Source organism: Uloborus diversus, chromosome 5, assembly GCF_026930045.1.
Source record: "Uloborus diversus isolate 005 chromosome 5, Udiv.v.3.1, whole genome shotgun sequence".
NCBI lineage: Eukaryota > Metazoa > Arthropoda > Arachnida > Araneae > Uloboridae > Uloborus > Uloborus diversus.
The window spans coordinates 29,235,595-29,258,962 of NC_072735.1; the positions used below are offsets into that span (position 1 = coordinate 29,235,595).

A 23,368-nucleotide genomic window follows, 5' to 3' on the forward strand; every position below is an offset into this window, starting at 1 on the left:
AAATTATAAACTTTGAGATTGAATAATTAAAAAATTTAATTAGTTGCCATGGTTTCTAATCTGGACCTTAAACTACACCACTCGGACTATAATTACAGCTGTGTTACAAAATTGTTGACCCGTCGCGATTAAAGTTATTGAGCTTTAAACTTGGGCCTTTAAAAAAAATCATCGACTTTGAGACCATTTAACTATTAAAGCCAAGAGAAACGAAAGCTATTTTATCTTTTTCTTAGTACTATAATGTGGTGAGTAGTTAATCATATACTTATTTCCGAGGGTTACTCACGGCTTTAGCAGATATCCGGGCCTAAATAAGGCAAAAAAAGTAGCAGTTTCAATTGAACTTTGCCCTCAAGCCATGAGTGAGCCACCAAAGTATTTATGCTAACATGTACCTAGCATCGAGTAGTAGTATCCACATTTAAAAGAATTGGCTTGGTTCACTCATTGCTTTTGGAGTAAAGCAATCATATATTTAGCTCCTTTTTTTTCACGAACTTAAACTTTGATCTCCTACTCAAGAACAAACAAATCTGTTTTTTTTAGAAAAAGAAACTTCACTTTTTCTTATCATAGTACCACTAACACATCCTGAAATTTTTACAAAAATTGAAGACATCAACTATCAAGAGTGTCCAACTTTAAAAAAAAATGACTCTTAAATATTGTACTTTCTGACTCAGATATGTTATTTTATCCTTTTGAGTGCATTATGACAAGTGCTTAGTATTTTTTTAAAAATTCTGTTATTTTATTCTTTTTAGGGTAAATGTGTTTCAGAAATAGAATAATGTTACCATCACAAAATTTCACCTCTTTTTTTCATATAAATGTTTTATTCTAAAATTAAAAAAAAAAAAACTATGTACATCTAAAATTTTAAGCATTTGGCACTAAAAAGGAATCTTTGTTCCCCTCTAGGATTTGTTTGTGTGGTAATTTAATTAGAACCATTTAAATATTAAAGGTTTGCGAAACTAATTCATATTTCACAACATACAAGTTACTCGTGATAAAGACCCTAAGAAGGGTCTTTACTTAGCCCCGCTTTTGATTATTGGCATAGATGAGGATAAAAATCCTAAGAAAGTAATGATCGTGGATGCATTTCATGTTTGCTCCAGAGAAGCATTGATTCAAAATTTTTATTATGATTACTATTAATATTGCTGTTGCAAGGCAACAAAATTTGTAACAATGGGTTTTATATTTAAACATTTAATGGGGAAATTACATGAAATTTGCTGTCTGTGTGATATGTGTCTCCATCCAATTTACCTTGCCTTGTTGCTTCATTAACGTTGGTTATTACGTCAGTGCATTTGATTCCTTACAGCAGAGGGTGAAAGTTGACTGGGTCGCAGTCTCAATAAAAGTTTCTGAACTATTTCGCTAATTTTATCCCTAACTTTTACGAGACTATCAAAAACTGGAGCAGCTTAGCATACTGCACTGCCATACGAGTCATCTAGTGTTTCATCCAAGTTTCTGTTACACCTTTTAGAGTCATACTGAATATTGAAGATTGCACAGCTAATTCATCCTGCGTAAGTTTCAAGGTACATCACCTACAGTAATATTAGCTTCAAAGTGACAAAAACATCAACAGGCTCTTCTTACAGGTTAGAGAGCAAAAATAAAAACGTTATGTTTTTCAATGTGGATTCTTCAGAACAAAATATTGCACACTTTTAGTACATTAGGCTTCGAATGCATTCCTTAAGTTTACAAAAGCGTTCCAAAGTTACATTCAGGCTCATGCAGCGGATTTCATGCTCTGTAATACTCTTTCTCAATTTCTTCTAAAGCTCAATTTTCTGGGTTTCAATATATAGGAATGGTTTTTGAAAAGGCTTATAAGTTTTGCGTATTTTCACAATTGCTGAATGTATAAACCCTGAAACCTCAAATAGGAAGACCTATTCATTCTCAGAAAAATATACTCTACTTTTATTGTTTTCTTTAATGGTCAATCTACCGTTCATCATATGAGACAAAGATTTTCTTACTCTTATTGCAGATAGCCAGGAAGTTGATGAAAATTTCAGATGATACTTGTAAAAATATCCGTTTATGGACGTCAAAATTATAAAAAGTTTGTATGCAAAATCTTTGCCGGATTGAAAATCCCGCGGGCTTACTCCCGCTAAATACTGTACTAGGAAACCCTAGTCACTATCCACTTCTGACTACCTGATGTGAGATTGATAAACAGAGGTGCCAACCAAGGGGAGTCATGTGCCATCATTTTTTTTTTTTAGCAGGGGGTTTTCAGAGGTATTTCTTCTCTTTTGGAGGACTCTCGCTCTTGGCGGGATCTTTGTAGATATAAGGGGGGGGAGGGGTGCGCGCCCCAGTTGTTACAAAGTATTTCTTTTTACAAACCTTAACATCATCTTCATTGCTTTAATCATATGTTATTATGACAATACTTTCATTCAATTACATAAACATCAAGTAACTAATATTTCTTTTTTTTTTTTCAAAATTATCTTTATTCAAAATACTTCTTTCACATAATTATATAGCTTTTACATGGTACGTGCATAAACTTTTCATTATCTCTAGCAAGTACTTCACATCACAGTCTTGTTTTCTTTTTCTTTCCTTTTTTTTATTACAAAAAAATAAAAATAATAATAATTCAGTGGAATGCATAATGAGGAAAAATTTAAATAAATATATATATATATATACATAAGGCACATTTTGGATCAAAGCAAAGTATTTTTGCCATTTCAGAAAATTTTACTAAGGACAAAAGATTTAAAAAGCAAACAATAAAGCAATATTCAATACTGTGAAAATTTCATTGTGAATAACATTTGTAAACCATTTATAAAATTGTGTGTTGCTATTAAAGATCAGGATATAAAAGTATTCAGTAACTTCTCACAGAACAGAAAGCTATCAATGGGTTGCTTATGACTTCGGGAAAATTATTCGTAAGATATAAAAAATATGAGTTTTTTATGATAAATTTGACAGGAAAACACTTAAAGCTTCAAAGCTCAATTACAAGAGCAATACATAAATCGACATTTTGTTCATGATTATTCACTGCCTTTCTGGATTAAGAGCAGATAAATAAAATTGGAGTTGTTGATATAGAAAAAGTTCTGAAATACAAATATCAATGAATTCAAAAAGGTGTATATATGCTCAATAATGAATAAGTGCTAATGCAAATATTAATAATAATGATAACGGGCCATTTCATGAAAAAGCCTATCCTTTGTCCCACATGTGACGATTATTTGATTCATTAAATAGTAATAGTTTTAGAGGGTAACAAATCTTTTTCCGGGGGGGGGGGGGAAATAAAATCACACATATGTTTGTAATTTCTTAAGCAGATAAATTTGTTCATGAAATATTTATTGAAGTATTATTTTTAAAGAAATATATGAGGCGTAACTTGCGGGACAACATGACCAATTTCCGAGGAATGTTCCTAAATAATAAGAAATAAAGAAATTTTTTCAGATATTTATCCATAGCTCTCTATTTAGAAATTGTGTAAAATAGCTTCTTTAAAAACCTTAGGTGGAAAAGGGGGGGGGGGAGTTAACAGAAATATTATAGTTATGGCACTTAGGATATGGAAGACACAAAACCGAGCTATTTAGCATGCAACATCAACAAAATTCTGATCTTAAAGAGCTTAATGTGTCAACAGAAAATGAATGGCACTTTAAGTAAAATATTCCATCAAGGAATGAAACATTGTAAGCAAACTATAACAACGAAAGAATATTTTAATTACTGATTATAGTGTATGTTAACATAATTATGTATTTACTGAGATTCATTTTATTCATGCATATAAAAATGAAACTACTGAATAAAAAAAATTTTGCCATAGATGGGAAACTGATGAAGAAATAATACAAACATTAAATACAAGTTTCAAACAGGGAGAAAAAATGAGGTAATCCATAAATAAATTATAACTTATGATAATTGGATACATATATAGGAACTTTATTTAAATAAAAAGTTACAGCAAAGCAACTGTTTACTTTGGTTTATCAGACCTGGATGTCCTATTTGGCACAATGATACAACACAAAATGATACAAAAATATCTTTGAAAAATGTAAATGAAAATATATCTATTAAAAAGGAGTATCTTTGTAAAGCAAAATGAACACATAAAAACGTTTATTATCACAGTATCAACTATTTTTACTAGAGATGTTCGATGTAAGTATTATTTTAAGCTGCAATCAGAATTTCCATTCAAAGCATCATCCCCTTTTTCTGTGCACTTCATTACACTAGGAGTTTTCGGAGTTTGGTGAGAATCTCCTTTATTAGCAACCCAATCCACATAAAGATTCCTGTAAATTGAAACAGGATTACAAAGTTATGATGACAACAATATCTATTCAAGTGCTCTACTAAAAGCATACAGAGAGAAAATGCATTAAGTTAAGACACAATTTGAGTCATATACCACTGCGAGGAGGTAGAATGCAGTATCTGCAGAAATGTGTTTTTGAGATAGTTGAAGAAACATGTAATGGATTCCATACTAACAACAGGGAAATGTTGGATTTTTTTTTTTGGGGGGGGGGGGCTGTACTTTTAGCAGAAAACAAATGAACAAGCTTGTACATTTCACTTCAAGTACAATAGACGAAAAAAAAATGAAAAATAAAAATTTTGCAGATACTTTGCTTTACCTTCTCACCATAGTATAGTCACAGAAACTTTTTTTTAACTCTAGCAAAAAGTCTAGTTTAAAAAATACATAAATGTTATATTGATTCAAAACAAAAAAAAAAAATTCTATCAATAGCTTGAGAACTGTACCCCCAAAACCTGACAACGTTTTACAGAGAATTTAACTTGTAAAATTTAAAAGGTATATAAATGTTATGCATCATCTCTTATTGTAGAATGGCTCACATTTTTTCTATATGCTTTGGATATTTTATAACACCTTGTTCCGGAGGTTGAACTTCGGATGACGTTAAGTGAATTTTAGTTACAGAAAGCCTTTATTTATAATTGTAAATATATATACATATATATATATACATATAATTTAAGAAAAAAAGAAAATAGAGACAAGATTTAACATTCGGGGGAATGAAAAATTCTTTTAATTGTTAAAAAAATAGACTTTTTAAACTTCCGAGCAATGAAACAAATACTGAGCACTAAAGCCTGCACATTCGCCAGGATTTTGAAATTACCTCCAATTAGCAAAATATCGAGTTATGGAAGTTTGACTGTATATTCTCGCATATAAGAAATTTTCAAAGCACAATCACACATGACTAAGTTGGAAATGAACAATTTTTTCATTTTCAATTGTTCGGCATTTCCACGCACCGAAAGACAACTTCAACTGCCCTGATCTTGCATGAAACCGAAATGATACGGAACTTCCAGCGCCATCGGCTAAAAGTCGCAAAAAAAAAAAAACTTATCAAAGTGAATTTGGCTTCTACTTTCTTGTTCTACTTTCTTTTTTGCTTCTACTTTCTATCGCTGTAATTCATAAAAAAACATGTCCAGGATTTTTCATAGAATCCGTTTTTTGGGAAAAATCAAATTATTTTGTGAAAAATCAATTAATTTTGTAAAAATCAAATATTTTTGCAAAAAAAAAAATTTTTAATTTTAATGTTGCAAATACTGCATCATTGAAACTTAAAGTTGAGTGTTTTCCTCTTTTCTGTTGAGAATATCATTATTGAGTGTTTTTCTAGTATTCGCCGGGGGGGGGGGGGCATCGTTCTCTGAGAGATGGGCACTCCTCATGTATCAATATTTATTAACCATTTTACATTGTGTTAAACTATACTAGAAATGTTAGATGTATAGTATTTAAAATAATTGTAACAGAAAAGTAAAACTTAGGCAGGGGTGGGGTCAGCATTTAATTTCTCTGGCCCAAGACACTCTTAAAGAGCACAGAATTTCATTTAAAACTTATAAATCTCATGACTTTAACAAAAATATAAAAAATATTTTATTTGTTTACCTCTTAACAAAGGGCACTAAACATCGAAAAATCTATAGCAGATGCAAAGAAATCGCAATCCACAAAAAAAGGACATCAAAAGTATGAAAACGGCTTGTAAAAGAAATATTTTTCATAAAATTACTTTAGAATTGCATTTTAGAGGCCTATAATAAGCATATCATTAATATCTATCAACACAGTTGAAGCAAAAATAAAATTAAAATATCGATTCAACAATTTGACTTTTGACTTGTAGTAGATAATGGAATTTCGCTTTAAAAACATGAAATAAGTGTTGTAACAAAAATAAAATATGATTCTCATAGTGGATGTAAAAAGATTGCACTTTTCAAAATGTAAGCATCTAAAGAAAAAAACAGTAAATAAAAAAGTTAATTTAGAGTTAAACATCCTTGTTAGCATTGAAAAATCCAACTCACATGATTTTCTCCCAAAATAACAGTTACACATCACACCCTAGAAACGCAAATATTGCCAAGCTGGTAAAATGAGAATATTTTTTAATCAAGTCACTATAAAGATTTAATGTCAGATACTAAATGGTGATAATTTTGAAGTTGGTAACCCTATCTGAAGCGATTGCATTTTTCCCCACCCCTAATATCTGTTTGCAGTTCTAAGTTCATTTTGCTGATATATATTATTATTGTTTATCTGCAAAATAGCTATGATAAAACAAACTGACTTTCAGCTGTTAATTTCTTTCAAAGAAACAAACAAGCATTATATTTATTTGGCAGTAGTAGATATTTATTGCTTGCAGGAGCATCACACAAGTTTGGATTTTTTTTTTTTTTTTTTTTGCAAAATTAGCAGATTTTGTATAAGCTCACTCCTCTAATTTAACTTTAAAAAATGTTCCAAACGTTATTGGTTTTATACACGGGAAATATGCGTTATTTTGATTTCAGATTTGCTCTTTCCATAAATAATTTGTTTATCATAATTTTGTGAAGGGTCCATTTTGGTTGATCGGGATTTTGTGAAAGGTCTGTTTTGGTTGATTGGATTTTTGTGCAAGGTCCACTAACGGACCCAAATTTCCTCTGATCAGACCCCTGATGTGTCTATGGATCAAATGCATCTAAAAGAAAAATGTAGTAAACTTGTAACTGCTATAAGATAGCTAATATAATCCAAAACTTAAAACTGAAATTTCTTAAAATTGGAGGGTGATAGAAATTTTTTGCAAAGATATTCTTTTTCAGCACATTGAAATCTATAAGAAACACCCAATGTACATTGAGGAACAGAAAATTTGTTAATATTTTTTTTCAGTGTTATTTTCTAGTCTGTAACTGACATCAACATGAACTGTTGTTATGATAAATTCACTACAAAAACGTAGTAGTAAAAATTAACTCATAAATGAACTTTAACATTAATAACTCAACGTGGCAAATTTTTGAAAAAATTGTTACAAGATTGAATTTGGTGATGCATTTACAGATTGCAAATTTTGTGTCATAGTAAATACAATAAAGTCATACTCATTTTTTTATGGGACATTTGGCAATGTTTTTTCATTCATTCACACTTATGATGCACTTACAATGTTTCCTAGCATTATTCATTACATTCAGAAACATCACACAATTATCCTGTAAAACCCATTCTTGGCTAATCTTGGCATAGCTTATAGACAAGCTAAATTACACAAGTTTATAAAAAATTCCAAATGTTAAAATTTGGAAAGAAACGTTTAAATTATTTATAGCCAATGAGACAAACTCGTTTATGAGCATTTTAAAATTGTCTGTTGCAGATAAAAATCAATATTTCTTGAAGTCTCAGTTGTAATACACAATATGCTATGGGGGTTTTGTATTGTTCCCAAGCTTCACATCCAATTTCCCATAGAAAACTTCACAAATTACAGAAAGTAATAGAAAAATTGAAAACCATAATCATTACCTGAACACAGTTCATTACCTGTGCATCAGATCCACACAAGGTTTTAACTGATCGTATGACCAACCAGTTAAGCGTTCCAAATGTCCAGGCCAAGGCACTGATACTGCCAAACATCCTCTAGTTGCTGCAAGACAGGATGCTGCAACTTTAGATGGTGGGAATTGCAAGAAAATAACATCTAAAAAACAAGATAAACAAGTATTTATATTCATGCATTAATCAAATTCATATGTGTTTCAATGTCACAGAAAGACAAAATTAAACGATATTAGGGAGGAGGGGGAACCACAGAGCCCTTGATTTTAAGCCATATTGCCAATCTAAGTATGGTAATATTGTGTGCATGTAACCAGATATAATTTTAATGCTTGTAGCATATTTCACACATTGAAACCTAAGAATATGTTACATTTCTCATGTTACATACGTGAGTTGTGTTGTTGTGTTACATATGTTACATACATATGTTAACATTTATGTTTTCCCTACCATCCTGCAAGTGCATAAACTGTATAATAAAAAAACAGAGTGTTAAAACTGTAATTCATCAAGAAAAATTAAATTTTTAAGTCTAATCCATTTTTAAATACTCTAATATTCTATTCTACACTTAGATCATTCATTTAAAAAAACTTACATAGTCATAACTAAACATAACACATGTAAATCCAAAAATAATGAAAAATATTTGCTACTGCTGTTCAAAAACAATAATATTTAGTTATAATCAAATGCAATTGTAAAATCACCTTGTATGGAAACTTCTAAAAAGTAGCGAACATATTTCTTCATAACCACCTCCATTCGCTTCAAATTAGACCAATTTCCATCATCATTGCTGGCATCAAAAGGGCTAACAGCATACATTATATAATAATCAACAAAATGAGCTGCAGTGGGGAACAAAATATCCCAATTGAAGAAAGTCAAAATAGAAACTTCCATCTGCACAAATTCTATTAATTTATATTTGTTTCCGACAAGTGCATTGAGATCACTGTTCTTTGGTATTAAGGCATCGTTTTCTTCAAGTTTCACTAAAAACAAACATGTATGTCAGTATACATGTAAAAGCGTAAAATTATTTTAAAATACATACATTTTTTGTACATTGCTGATATTATGATACAACAGTCACAAGTACATATAAGTACAGTCAAATCCCAAAATAACAAAAACAACAAGGAGCCAGAAAAATCTTGCATTATGTCAATTTGATATAGCTGATTAAATTATTAATTTGAGTTTTCAATAAAGCTTTACAAATATGTACTATGTCAATCTTACACACCAGCACAATATCAATTCAAATTTGTCAAAGGTGGTTAGGCAAGTCTTAATCCTTATTTGTTTATATATTCTTATAGGTTAAAAACAATTTTTGCTCCAGAGCAAAACAGAACATATCCTAAATTTGACTCAGGTGTATTAAATGTGATGGTAATAACTGGCAGTTTTATGTTTAATTTGTCTGGCAACAGTTTTGATCTAAAAAAAGTTGGTTAAGGAAATAATACATCGTCACCTATTATCTACATCAGCTTAAAAAAAGGCTGTACCAAATTGTATGAGTATTGGGATTATAAAAGTAGCCCAAAACTGTCGAGTGATCCTAGAGGGCAGGCATGCAATCAAAACCTTTTACTCCTCACGCCTAGCTGAAAGCAAATCTTGATCTATACACAGAGCCGGATTTAGACTTAACGAGGCTTAAACTACTTCAGGTATGTTGACACGTTTTTAGTTCAGACAACTTTATGTCGATGGCAAAAATAACAAGCTATTTTTGAAAGTTTTTTTTATTTCACTATGTGTGACTTTTTTCAAATACAGAAACCAATATACCTCCCCCACCTTTTTTTTAATGCTCTTACTGTCTTTAATGGATTCACCTCGAAGGGGTTACAGTCAGCACAGGGTAATTGGATCAGTCGTTAATTTAATCAGCCGCTTTAATGAAACCAAATCCTCAAAAGCAGAACAAAATCCAACTTTAACATTAAAAAACTGCCAGGTATTTGAATCAAACATGCATCTTAAATGCATCAAGTGTCTTTTTTTTTTTTTTTTTTGCAAATAGTGAAAAGATAGGAAGACATAGTGTTGCACACTTTTTGTGAGTTTTCTCGGAAAAAAACCCAAATGAAACTAGACATTGAGAAAAATATTGCCAACAGGTTTTTCAAGCACTCTTCATTTTTTTTAAAGAATGAGTTGTGCAATATTTTGGGTGTTGAGGGCCCCCAACAAAGTGGAGGTCCTAAGCTATAGATTATTTAGCTCATAAATAAATTCAGCCCTAAATGTCTTTTTAAAAATTTTCTAAGACAAATGTAGCTTACAAATATCAATCTCTTCCCCCAAAGTAAAATTTTTTAACCAAACAAAATTTGCCAAAGAAGGACATTTTTGGGAGGTCAGAATGTCCCTCCGCTGGAGAATCCCCGAGCAATATATGTGAAAATGTATTCTAAAGACTAACTCTCCTCAAGCCATTTTATCCCTTAAAAACTTGGTCGTATCGGGAGAAGTTAAGAGTAAAAAGTTGGTCGAGAGCAAGGGAATGCAGTGACTGGTTGTCACTGGGGCCTATCAGAAATAAAAACAAGCATATAGGACACGCATTTGACAATTATGCATCATGTATACTTCAGTTTTTTATGTCCTATTTTAAAATTTTCTAGTATTAAATTCACTATAGCACATCAGAAGCAACCTTGACAAGCAATTTCTCTTCCAACATGCAGCAATGGAAATATTAAAGTAGCCAATACAATTACAATTTGTTAATAATCCAAAAAAAGAAGAGAATTTACTTACCAGCAACAGTTAAACAACCTAGTGCCACCATTTGTAAATGATCATAATGAATTGTATGGTTGTCCATGAAAATATCTAACAAATACAAGGCCAGATGAAGGACAGGAGTACAAAACTCTAATTTATCACAGATCAGCTCTAACCACTCCACTAAACATTTCCTCATGTGCAACTGAGGTGACTTTCCTCTAAATAAAAACCTCTTCTTTTCTTTAGATCGAAGGTGCTTGTGGATGTCTTGTGCATATTCTTGAACCCACCAATCTTTCTCAGTTGTCATCAGAATAAATGTAACCTAAGTTCTAAAAATAAACACATTTTAGAAATTACAAACAAATTGCAAATGATGTTACAAATTTATGTGGGGGAAACCAGTTTTGAAGGCCGAAATTTTAGTGTTTTTTCGTGATTTTTTTTTTTTTTAACAGGAAAGAAATATTCAGAATTTCTTTAAATTTGGAGGATATTTTATTTATCTCCGGAAGAATACTTTGTAATTTTTTGAAATCATTTCCAGCAGAATTAGAAGAGTTATAAGCTGCTGTCCATGTGCAGTAACCATCAGAGCTTGTTGCTGGTGTGCATTACTGAAGCCAATTTTTGCCTGTAATCATTACAATTTTTCTTTCTCATAAACAACATATTTCCTTAGAATATGAACCTAATTATGATCAAAAAATTGAAAATTAAACATTTTGGAGGTGTTTTATTACAATATTAGGATTTTTTCACACTTCTAACATTTAAAAAAAATATTTTTATTAATAATATCATCAAATAGTTAGGTTCATATAGAGCATAATTGAATAAAGAATATTCACACAAATTTTCAGAAGGATTTGTCAAAAACTCTTGGAGCTAGAATGCACACCAGTTGAAAAAAAGTTGTTTTGAGAAAAACGCATTTGAAAAAAAAAATGCTGGGAACATTTTTGAATCTCCAGTCACTTTTAGTGCTCATAGCAACGAAATTAATCGGAATTTTTCACACAAATTTCGGCAACATTAAGGGTGGAAAATCAAAAATTCATTTTTGTATTAGCTTTGTATCAACAAAAATGAAAATTTTGTATCAGTAAAAACACTGTTTTGTATCAGAATGATCAGTTTTGTATCGGATGAACTCAGTTTTGTAACAGAATCTTTAATTTTGGACAAGATCACTATACACAGTTTGAATCAAATACAAAACATTTGTAGCAAAAAAGTATCTAAATAATTTTTAAAAACTAATTTGGCAGCAAGTCATTAAAATTGTCATTTAAAAAAAAGGTGTAAAAACTACTTTTGGTAAATGCACAATTCATCATAATTTCATAATACATACGTATACCTAACTAGAATCTTAATTTAGTTGTTTCATAGTAATGGGGTTGTTTCCTTCAGTCAAAAGTACTACTTCAAGTCATTGAAATTGATAGAATAAGCAAGAAAAAAAACATAAACCCAGAAAATATTTTATTTTCCCAACAGTTGATTTTTAATTAATTTTTTTAAATGTCCAATTTTTGAAACAAGGCATCGTCTTGATGACGTCACAAATGATGCATTTTGGCACATCTTTCTACCACGGTTCCATATTATGAAAATCAACAAGAGAATTAAAATTGCGCTCTACGCTTGCTATCAACCATATCATTGCCAATGCATGTAAGTAAAGACCAGGGATAGAAGTGACATTTGCCAACAAAAATATAGGAAAATATAGGAATTGTGAAAAAAATATAGGAATTGGATAGAAAATATAGGAATTTTCTGAAAAAAATATAGGAATTCGATGGAAAAAATATGAATTTTTTGCAAACAATATAGGAATTTTTCGAAATAATATAGGAACATTTTAAAAATAAAAAAAAGAGGACATACAGGAATTTTTATAACAAGGCAGGCCAGTAGGACATTTTTTTTTCAAAATGCAATACAGTCGAACCTGTCTATCTCGAATTTTACGGCACATAAGAAAAATTCGAGATACAGAGGCTTCGAGATACAGAAGTTTTGAAAAAAGTTCTAAAAATAAGTAATTGGAGCAATGACTCGAAAGTAAAACTTTGGGAGCAATTTTACTAATCAACCATGTCCCCTTCCTCTCAGTTTCAGAATGGATTTAATTGCTGGAAAACTTGCTTTTTGTACATAAAGTTTTAATTCTGGAGGATTATGTGACTGCTTATATTAAGAAAAGTGCTTTCTGTCTCCAAATTCCAGTCAATAAAGATTGTTGTGGATGGAATTCAAGAAAGACACTTAAGTCAAAATTCGAGTTATGCATGTTTTCAGAAAATTTCATTCAAGACAAACATGGGGGAAAACATTGAATTAATACTTTATGTGCAGGGAAAATGAAAAACTTCGACACAGAGAGGTTTTTGAGATAGGCAGGTTCGAGATAAACAGGTTCGACTGCACTACTATTTGATTAAAAACATGTAATAACACTACCTGACATAAGTGCAATACATACGCATAAATAAGTCTAAAAATACAATTCTGCTTTGTTCTTAGACTTTTAAGCACTTAAGCATCTTGTCTGATTCCATCCCGTGAATGACCAAATATGGCGACTATGTTTCACACGTAGCTGCTGGTCCGGTAGCTTTCCGGTTGGAAAAAAAATGATAGCTCCAGATTTACCCTATTATGTTGTTTGTATATTTATTTTGTGAATGAGCTGCTTTTGAATGTGGAATTTTGTGAATGGGGCCGCTTTTACGATGCGTAAATTTGTGAAGGGGCCGCAAAGCGGACCCAAATTGTGTCTGGAACGACCCCAAAGTGTGCATGTCTTTCCGACTTCCTCAATTCTTTTAAAATCGAGAACAGCTTTGCGTATTCTTTTTTGAAAACTTGGCTGTGCGGCCTCTTCGGAGGCATTATTATTAAAATGAACGTTTAGTTGATACGTGAGCTGCAGCACCTACATTCCACACAATTAAAACCAAAACAATCGAAGTTGAGATGAGTTATCCCGCAAGTAGCAATAATTGCAACCGTAGCCAAACGCAAAGTTCCGAAAAAAGAAAAAAAATCGTGCGTGTGGAGACCTGAAACGGTAAGTGGCCGGAGAGCCCTTCCTAGAATGACATCGTCAAAACCTACATAGCCCATGCGCCCACCATGATCGCCCAAGTTCATCGACGCCGAGTTAGAAAGTGAAGTTTTGAGGACTTGCGCAGGAGCTTCATGGGCTCAGAATTGAGCTGCAGAAACGAGCTAAAGTCAAACGCTGCTCCACTCAGGAAGAAACACGGTACAGGGCACTCAACACATTTTAGCTTTAGAAAAGGAAGGAGACCATTTTCAATTAAAAAGAGGACTAAAGAGGACCAGTTAGGATTAAAAAGATGACCTTGGGAGGACCATTCATTTAATTTCAAGGAAGCACCAAAAGGCAAATTAGCTGCCTTCTGCTAAATCCATGAAGATAATTTGTTAATTAACCATAATACTGAGATTTTTAATGATACAATTCCTTTATCTTCTGCACAACTGTTCTTTTTATCCATTGAATAATAATATTATTTACACAAACACTTGGATGGGAGGGGGGGGGGTGCTGGTAGTCCCAGAGAAGGATAGATGAAGCTGTGCTTCATCTTTCCTTAGTTTAAAATTATTTTTGTGTTTTTCTGTCTTGTAATGCTTCTTAATAGCATTATACCCTTCACAACCGATATGAATCTATCACACACCAAACAGATCTACTGTATTCAAAGTTTTCCTAAAAATGTCTGAAATGCTGAATCACAAAGGGAAGCAGATCACATGAGGCTTAGTTTTGCAATTTTCATATTTAAAGTATATTTTCAAGAATCATAAAGCTTACATTAAAAAATTACTCCATGATTGCAGGGCCATGAGTGCTTTGAACTTTTATGGGGGGGAACAAATCCCCCCTTAGCAGGCATCATGCCGCCTGCCTTGTCTAGTGGTCAGAGAAGTCTGACGGCGACAGGAAGGTCCGGGTTCGAATCCCGGCTCGGGCATGGACATACTTTCTTCTGTCCTTTCTTTGTGTGAATCTAATGTTATGCTGTGAATAATTGCCTACCCTATAAACTGATCCTTATGACATGTGTGTACTGTGGAAGTCGGACTTCACACCAAATGACAGTGCAGTTGGAAAAATGAAGCAGCGCATCCCAAATTGCCAGCCTAGCTGGCACATGAGAACAACAGCAGGCATCATGACAATGAAATGATGTACACAAATTCAACTTGATGAAATTACATACTTCAACTTTGTTTCATATAAAAATGCTACTTTAAAATGCTATGTACTCAATTATTTAAATATAATATCCCCCCACACAAAAAAACAGTAATAAACGAAAATAAGCAAAGAATAATCAAAATTAAGTTTGAAAAACTAAATAAACTAATTAAACACAAAAATTATTAATTTTTTAGTTATCTAAATAAAAATTAAAACGTATCATGTCAAAAGAACTTCTAATTGTCATAAATATAAAAATATTTATAAGATGCAAAACTATTGAAAGCTCACAGAAGCATATTTTCACGAACCAAGTTCAATGTTGGCATGTTTCCCATAAAACATTTATTTTCTACTAAATTAAGCATAAAACATGCTAATCTAAGGTGGCATATGGGAAAAACATTCGATTGGGAAAAATATTTCAACATTTACATAATTCAAAAAGATTGAAATTTCAAACACAAAAAGCAATTTTCCACGAAGTCCGAGTAAGTTCAATGTTACCGTGGTTTCCAAAATAATTCCTTCGTTAATTATTGAAATTAAATGAAAAATAAGCTAATCTAAAGTAGCATATGTCAGAATAACTTCCAATTGTGGAACACATCAAAATATTTATAAGATGCAAAAGGATTGAAATTTCAAACGCGAGATGCAATTTTCCATGAAGTCTGAATAAGCTCAATGTTGTCATGGTTTCCAAATTTTTTCCTTCTTTAATTACCAAAATTAAACTAAACTAAGGTAGCATATGTTAAAATAACTTCCAATTGTGGAACACATCAAAATATTTACAAGATGCAAAAGGATTGAAATTTCAAACGCGAGATGCAATTTTCCGCGAAGTCCGAATAAGCTCAATGTTGTCATGTTTTCCAAATTTTTTCCTTCGTTAATTACTAAAATTGAACGAAAAATAAGCTAAACTAAGGTAGCATATGTTAAAATATCTTCCAATTGTGGAACACATCAAAATATTTACAAGATGCAAAAGGATTGAAATTTCAAACGCGAGAAGCATTTTTCCGCGAAATCCGAGTAAGTTCAATGTCGCCATGGGTTCCAAAATAATTCCTTCGTTAATTATTGAAATTAAATGAAAAATAAACTAATCTATAGCAGCATATGTCAAAATAACTTCCAATTGTGGAACACATTAAAATATTTACAAGATGCAAAAGGATTGAAATTTCAAACGCGAGAAGCATTTTTCCGCGAAATCCGAGTAAGTACAATGTTGCCATGACTTCCAAAATAATTCCTTCGTTAATTATTGAAATTAAATGAAAAATAAGCTAATCTATATCAGTATATTTAAAAATAACTTCCAATTGTCAAAAACATCAAAATGTTCACAAGATGCAAAAGGATTGAAATTTCAAACGCGAGAAGCATTTTTCCGCGAAATCCGAGTAAGTTCAATGTTGCCATAGTTTCCAAAATAATTCCTTCGTTAATTATTGAAATTAAACGAAAAATAAGCTAAGCTAAAGTCATGTCAAAATCACTTTGGATTGTAAAAACATCAAAATATTAACAAGATGCAAAGGGATTGAAACCTTAAACACGAAAGCAATTTTTCGCGATAAATCAAACCGAATATATATATGTTCAGAAAATTGCACTATTGAAACACAATCCAATGATTTTTGAAAGAATTCAAGCAATAAAGAAACTTCTCATACATTTTCAAGGTTTTCAAGCACTTGAAAAAAAAAAGACCTTTTTTTCCAATAACCTTTCAAGGTTTTTTTAATCGGCGTACGAACTTGGTTTAACACGCGCTGCGGCGGCGTGTTTGGGTGTACAGTAACTTTTAACGAAATGAAAAAACTTTTAAAATGTGATATTTAAGTAAAAACTATGTAAAAGCGGACTAATCAGACTGAAATGTTAAAAAGCGGTCTAAAGCGGACTTTACCATAAAAAACGAACTTTGGCGGGAAAAGCGGACCATTTGGGAGCCCTGCTTAGATAAAATGGCGTCTGCGCGTCGCTCACGGAAATGCAGTAGCAAAAAGTCGGGGGAAAAGTTTAAAAAAAAAAAAAAAAGGAAGCGGAAACTGAAAATATAGGAAAATATAGGAATTATAGGAAAATAGGAACCTTTTTCAGAAATATAGGAAAATATAGGAATATAGGAACGCTGCGATGCCTGGTAAAGACACAAATTAAATATTTTAGTCTGTGAACGGCAACACTGAATGGCATTTCATCATTTGTGATGTCATCGGGCAGAAACATAAACAATGAAAGCGCACCAATTTAAGTAATTTTTTAAAAATATTAAACTTAAACAAATTATTTAAAAAACAGTCGTATCCCAAGTCTTTAAGCATGCTCTTTCAGAAAAAAAATACTTTTAAAATTTCGGAAACAACCCCATTGTTGCAAACATTGATCATATTTTTATTTATAGCATTGCATGACACAGACAACAACTATAGCATTTAAATTAAAAATTGCCTTAAGTATATTACATTTAGATATTTATTACATTTAGAGCTAAAGAGAGAAAAAAAAAACTTTAAAAATGTATTTATAACCAGTTTCTAATTATTACAGAAGAAAAAAAACAGAAGGAGGGGGGTGGGGAGAGATTTTAATATAAAAATGTGAGATTTTTTATACTTTGGTTTTTTTAAAAAAAGGGGAATTGATTAGCAGTTTAAACATGAAATGTAAAGTTTTCAGGTGCAAAAAACAATTCTTTAACAGAATGATTTGAAATGATAAAATGAATTTTTAAAAAATGCATGAATTAAAGATTTATTCAGAAGAAACAAGTTTTATATCCTCAACATGTGATGAATATAATTTAGAAGTCATTACATTGATGTGTTATTCACACATACAGTTATAGACCTGGTTTGAATATTCTCATCTTGCATCAATATCTGAAATTTTACTTTTAATACTTGAATTAATAGCCCCCCCCCCCTTGCACAGACAAATAAAATCTTGGAGGGGGGGGAATGTAGATAAATAAATAAAAATCCTTCTCACTTTACAGACTTTTCAGTACATAGCCCTTTGAAGCAAGGGCACCTATATAGGGGGCTCAAGCAGGGTTGGCAAAAACCCGGGTTTTTTTAAAAAAGCCCATGGACCCAGGGTTTTTTGGGTTTTTTTAAATAAAACCCAACTAAAGTTGGGTTTTTTAAAAGAAATGTGTTTTTTTTTTGTCTTTTTTTAGGGAAAATGTGGGGTACTTGTAGCATATTGTAGCATAAGTATATGGACAAAGTGCAAAAATTATCTTTGGGTAAAAAGCTGGAAACCTAGTTAAAATTCAGAGATTTATGAAGAAAAGTATAAAAGACGAAAAAACCCAAGAATGTTTAAGTTTCAGATTTTTTAATTTTCATTATTACCAACAGTTAAGGCAAAGTTACTTCTCGAGTGATAAAATCTATTGTTCGTTTTTTAATTACTACATTTTTTTTTTTTTTTGCATTTTACTTTATAGTATTTCATTTCGTTGTGCAAAACTACTGTAGAACCTCATTTAGTTTAAATCCCTTTTTACTGAATTCCAGCTTAATCAAGACATTTTTTTGAATTTTATGTTGCCTGTTTTTCTATTTCTGTGTACAGGGTAAGAAATATTAAACTTTTTTGTAAAATAATGAAAATACTGTACCTGTTCTGTTTTTTGTCGACCGTTTGAAAAATCTGTTTATTTCTAAAAAATTTACCTTGTGTTTATTCGAGATTTGTGACGTGTTGGTAAGCAGAAAATAATTACATGAAAGCCTTTTAACTAGATTAGTTTCTTCTGTACAATCTACAAATATTGAGAAAATCAGACGTGACAGGACTTGGTATAGGGACTCAAGATAATTTGAGTTATTTATTGACCAGTTAAAGAAAAAGTTAAATACATTTATTTAAAATCTTTGAAGTATATTTTTAATGCGGTTAAGAGTTAAGAAATACTATTAAAGCTCAAAATCCATTTTTCATGTTCATTGTCTGTGGTGAAGAACAAATAAAAAAGAAGTTTAAATTGTAAAAGTATTTAAATTAATTAATTTTTTTAAAAATTCTCACAAAATTTTAAAAAACCCAAAAGTGGGCTAAATAATGGGTTTTTTTGAATGGGTTTTTTCAAAAAAACCCATTGGGTCCAATTCGGCCAACCCTGGGCTCAAGCCGCCCCACTCCTAGAAATGAGAATTTTCTTGCTTTTAGTACTTTTTTCTTTGCAAAAATATAAAAATATTTCTTCTCCAGCCATTAATGAATAGTTAATTAAAAATGTCAAACTTTAATAACTCTAATTTGTACTGAAATCAGTTTGTATGGGGAAAATATCCTGCTAAACCATGGGGAAAATGTCTGAGCCCCCCCCCCCCCCCCTTAAAATTTTGCATATGGGCACCCACGCTTTGAAAATTTTTAAAATCCTTAAAAAAGTAAAAAGTGATCCAAAATTTTAATTAACTACTGAAGAAATTATAAAAATTGAGCTCACTGATTCTTTTTAGGCAATAATTTAGCATTGCTTTTAACTTTATTAATCCGCTCATTTAGAAGTAACATTTCATTGGCAGAACGAAAAAAAAAATGAGGATATGGACCCCATATTGCTGTTTTCTATGTCGATTTACAAATTACCTGCCGTGACCACATATTTGCATTTTATTCAAGTTCACTAAATGTTGATGCCTCAATTCTGGTTCACTTGAACTTCACCCAGTACCAGAGGAATTTTTTTTAAGTTGTAACTGGTAGACAATGTGTTAAAAACTATATTTTGTTTTATAATTTAAAAGAAATAGATACAGGTATGCATGGCAACCAATAAATAATGTGTGCTGAAAAAAAATCCTTTTTGAAAATTATTTTAAAAGAAATAGATGCATGAACTTGTGGTAAAGATTATACTGCTTAAATGTAATTTAAAAAAAAAATACATTTTATTTTTTTTAATAAACTTTTAAGACACTTTTTCTACACACATATAAAAGAATAAGCATATCTTAATTTTATTCAAAACATGAAATAATCATAAAAATGAGAAATAAAATAAGTCAATTCAAAGTAAAATATAGGCTAAAATAGCTTTAATTTTCAAAATTGACAAATTTACAGGATGCAAAAGGATCGAAACTTAAAGCACAACACACAATTTTCGGCAAATATAAAGAGTTCTTAACCCCCTCTTTTACTTACTTCTTCCTTTTTAGCTTTCAATGACAAAAAATGAATGCAACTATTTTTTTTCTTGAAGTGAATGTTTCTGGATAATAAAACCGCATTTTTGGTACAGCTTGGCTCAAAAATTACGAATTTTGCTGTTTTGTATCAGAAATTGAAAACTGGCGCGATTGGCGCAGATTTGCACCCTTGCAACATATTCTTGAATAGTTTTAGTAACATTTTATGAAATTTTAAAAAAAAAATGGATTTTTTGACCGGTCTTAACTGGTTTCCCCCTTAAGCTTTCACTGATGGTGGAAACTTTAAAGGCTGGTTCAAGAATTACCACTAACCAATCATTGAAAAATATTTTTTGAAACTTTTGTAGCTGTTTGCAAAAATCCTAAGATGATTAAATTTTAGCCCTGCAATTTGACACCTAACATAATTCATTAAAAATATATGTCAAGAAAAGTTTAATAAAAAAGACAAAAACAAAACAAAATTTATAATGTTATAACAGGATTTTATGCAGCTATGACTATGACACATTATAACATGGCTTTATTCAGATATTCAAGTACCTTTTTTGACACCTTCACAAAATTAAGTATCATAAAATTGAACCCTTAATGAGCACTTGATAATTCAAATCATTCTTTAAATCATTTGAAAAATCATATATTTTTTATCATGCCTTAAAAATTTTGTATAACATTTGAATTTTTTACTTTTACAAAAAATAAATTATAAAAATATAAAAATTTTTATCAATTAACTTTATTCAACTGTGAAACAGACAATATTGAAAGTCCTTTATTTTCAATCATTAAAATATGTACATTCATAGTTTTTAATAATTTTTGCAACTAACTTGTCAAACATTTTTATTCATCAGTAAGAAAAAGTGCTTTAAACTGTCAGAGATTTATCAGAAAAATAATGAATTCCGGGTTCAACAGATTTTTCGTTCATCTCTAGGGAGAAAAGTTATGAGTTCTAAAAAAAGGGGGACCAAAACAGGATCCATTTCTTAATTTAAAAGGTTAAAATTAGGGATTAAACGGCCAGTTATTATAAATTATCGACCAACTTGCTGAACTATCATTTTGTGTTGTTTAGTTCCTAAGCTGAAATCTTTGAAATTAAAATAAGGGAAATAAATACCCAAACAGAGCCTTTTAAGCAAAGATATTCTACTTTGGTTGTGAATAAAAGCAAAGTAACAGAAAGTTCCCACGGGATTTTCTTTTTTTAATTCAGAATGGCATGATTTATTTAAAAATAGGATGCTCTTCTCATAAAACTTTATGTGCTTTTAAAAACATTGTTTCCTGTTCATATTGCACGTCTTTTTATAAGTTTAATATATTAATTATGCATAACAATAATTTAGAATCCTGAAAATTAAAGCTTACCTAATTGCAAAGTAAAATTAGCTCCGTTGCACCCAAAACCGAAGATCTTTAGTAAATAAACCAAAATTTAAGAAAACTGGGTATGTGGAGTTGGGTCATGACATGCTGCTTTTTCCTAATGGGAAAAAAAATATCCAATTTTTTAAATGTGTGAAAAGTTATGCAATAGATATTAAAGCTTCAGGGGCATTCCACGGTATTTTTGACATTTATGTAGAGTCCGTAACGTGACCTTTTTTGCCATAACTTTTTAATTTACTGTTTGATTAGCATATTATTTTATTTTCATCTTTTCCTACCAACACACCAGCTCAAATTAAAATAATTTGCAAATCAAACGGTAAATTAAAAAGTTATGGCAAAAAAGGTCACGTTACGGACTCTACATAAATGTCAAAAATACCTTTTAATGCCCCTTCAACATTTAAAATTCGAATTTTTAATCAAAAAAACGAAATTATTGACTTTAATAACCAGTATTTGACAAAGTTTAGTCATTGACAGCCCTTCTATGAAATTTCTGCTGATATGTAAACCATTAAAATATTATTAAATTTGACGAAACAATTGAAACAACGCTTTCCCTTTTTAGGAGATTCACTATTATTCTAAAATCGATCTTCCAATCGTCACAAATTTTTACATAAGTAGATCTATTTCTGATATATAGCTGTTGATACAAGTGAACTGACTGTTCAAGTAAGTCTTATTTGGAAGCTGAGGCTTAACAGCATCTGGGAGTCATTTAGCCAGCCATATGGTGATTTCGAAAATATATTTTTAATTAAACAATTTGCTTAACAATTTTCCTTGCAAGGAGGTTCATCCAGTGGGCACAACACCCGTAGGACAGCATCCGTTTCGTCTTTCAATAACTGGTGCATTGTTTGCATCTTTCGTTATCTGTGACAATAGGTAACATTGCAGAAAAATTTCTATTTAGCCAATGCTATGGAGTTGTTTACTCTTTCTTTGCTAAACACTGCTGTTTTAGCTTGGCCTGTACTTTTAAGAAAGGCTTCAAGTAAAAGTAATTTGCCTCTACATGCAGAAGAAGCTAGTACTGCATCATTTTGATATTGCTCTATCTACGAACTAGTGTACAGTCTTTTCCTTGAAGTTCAGATTACATTTCTGTTTCTAAGGCTTTAGTAATTTCATGTAAAAGGCTTCCAGATAATGCTTTACACAAAGGAGGTTGATATCCAGAATGTACTATAATTATTAACTTAGCTCTTTAGACCTGGCAGCTTTTAATGAAACACATTCATTTTCTTCAATTAATGAGATTTTTCACATTTCTTCTACATAGGATTATTACATTCAAGCCATACAAAAAAAAAAATCATCAAAAATATTTAGCTGGTTTATTATTAATCACTTAGTGCTAATCAATTTAGATATGCTTTAACGCAAAAGAAAAAGGAAATAACATAAATAATTACATAGAAGAATTTTCAGATCGGAAAAATTAATTTTGTTACTAAAAAGTTATAACAACTACTTACAAAACTGGATTTAAGTTTTTGTATTTATAACTTTTTTTTATGGTATAAGAAATTAATTTAATAGAATTAAATTCATTTTAATTAATTTTATTTAACTGAATTGATAAGATACTATGATTAAAAAATGTTTCAGAATGAGGAATCATAAATATTTATAAAAAATGTCAACAACTGCTGTATTTCAGATTTTGACAGGTTTTTGACATGTTACGTCAAAACTGGTTTTAGACGTCAAAAACTCAACCCTAGTTGTGGTACCAGTGTGACATTTTATTAAAATATCCTTATATTTCCATACAACTACTGTCAAATTCAAAAATTAAAATTTCATGAAATATTT

General features: G+C 30.9%; 1 protein-coding gene across 2 annotated transcripts; it reads right to left on the reverse strand.

Moving 5' to 3' along the window:
- Positions 1-3,980: 3,980 nt before the first annotated feature.
- Positions 3,981-21,601, reverse strand: LOC129222579 (cyclin-J-like). 2 transcript variants are annotated; one of them, XM_054857094.1, is made up of 5 exons: positions 21,521-21,601; positions 10,739-11,040; positions 8,668-8,955; positions 7,937-8,096; positions 3,981-4,346 (listed from the first exon to the last, which is right to left on the reverse strand). In XM_054857094.1, exons 2-5 carry the CDS (start codon positions 11,016-11,018, stop codon positions 4,217-4,219), a joined length of 858 nt encoding a protein of 285 aa, XP_054713069.1. In that variant the 5' UTR covers positions 11,019-11,040; positions 21,521-21,601; the 3' UTR covers positions 3,981-4,216. The 2 variants fall into 2 exon arrangements, with proteins under 2 accessions (XP_054713069.1, XP_054713070.1); XM_054857095.1 differs by having other exon boundaries at positions 4,210-4,346; positions 7,919-8,096.
- Between the last annotated feature and the right edge of the window lie 1,767 nt (positions 21,602-23,368).

Excerpts from the sequence above, each read along its gene's own strand:
- LOC129222579 (XM_054857094.1), bottom strand. The coding sequence starts at position 11,018 with ATGACAACTGAGAAAGATTGGTGGGTTCAAGAATATGCACAAGACATC. Across the intron at positions 8,956-10,738 it reads AGGTTGTTTAACTGTTGCTG|TGAAACTTGAAGAAAACGAT; the intron begins GTAAGTAAATTC and ends GTTTGTTTTTAG. Across the intron at positions 8,097-8,667 it reads TTTAGAAGTTTCCATACAAG|ATGTTATTTTCTTGCAATTC; the intron begins GTGATTTTACAA and ends CTTGTTTTTTAG.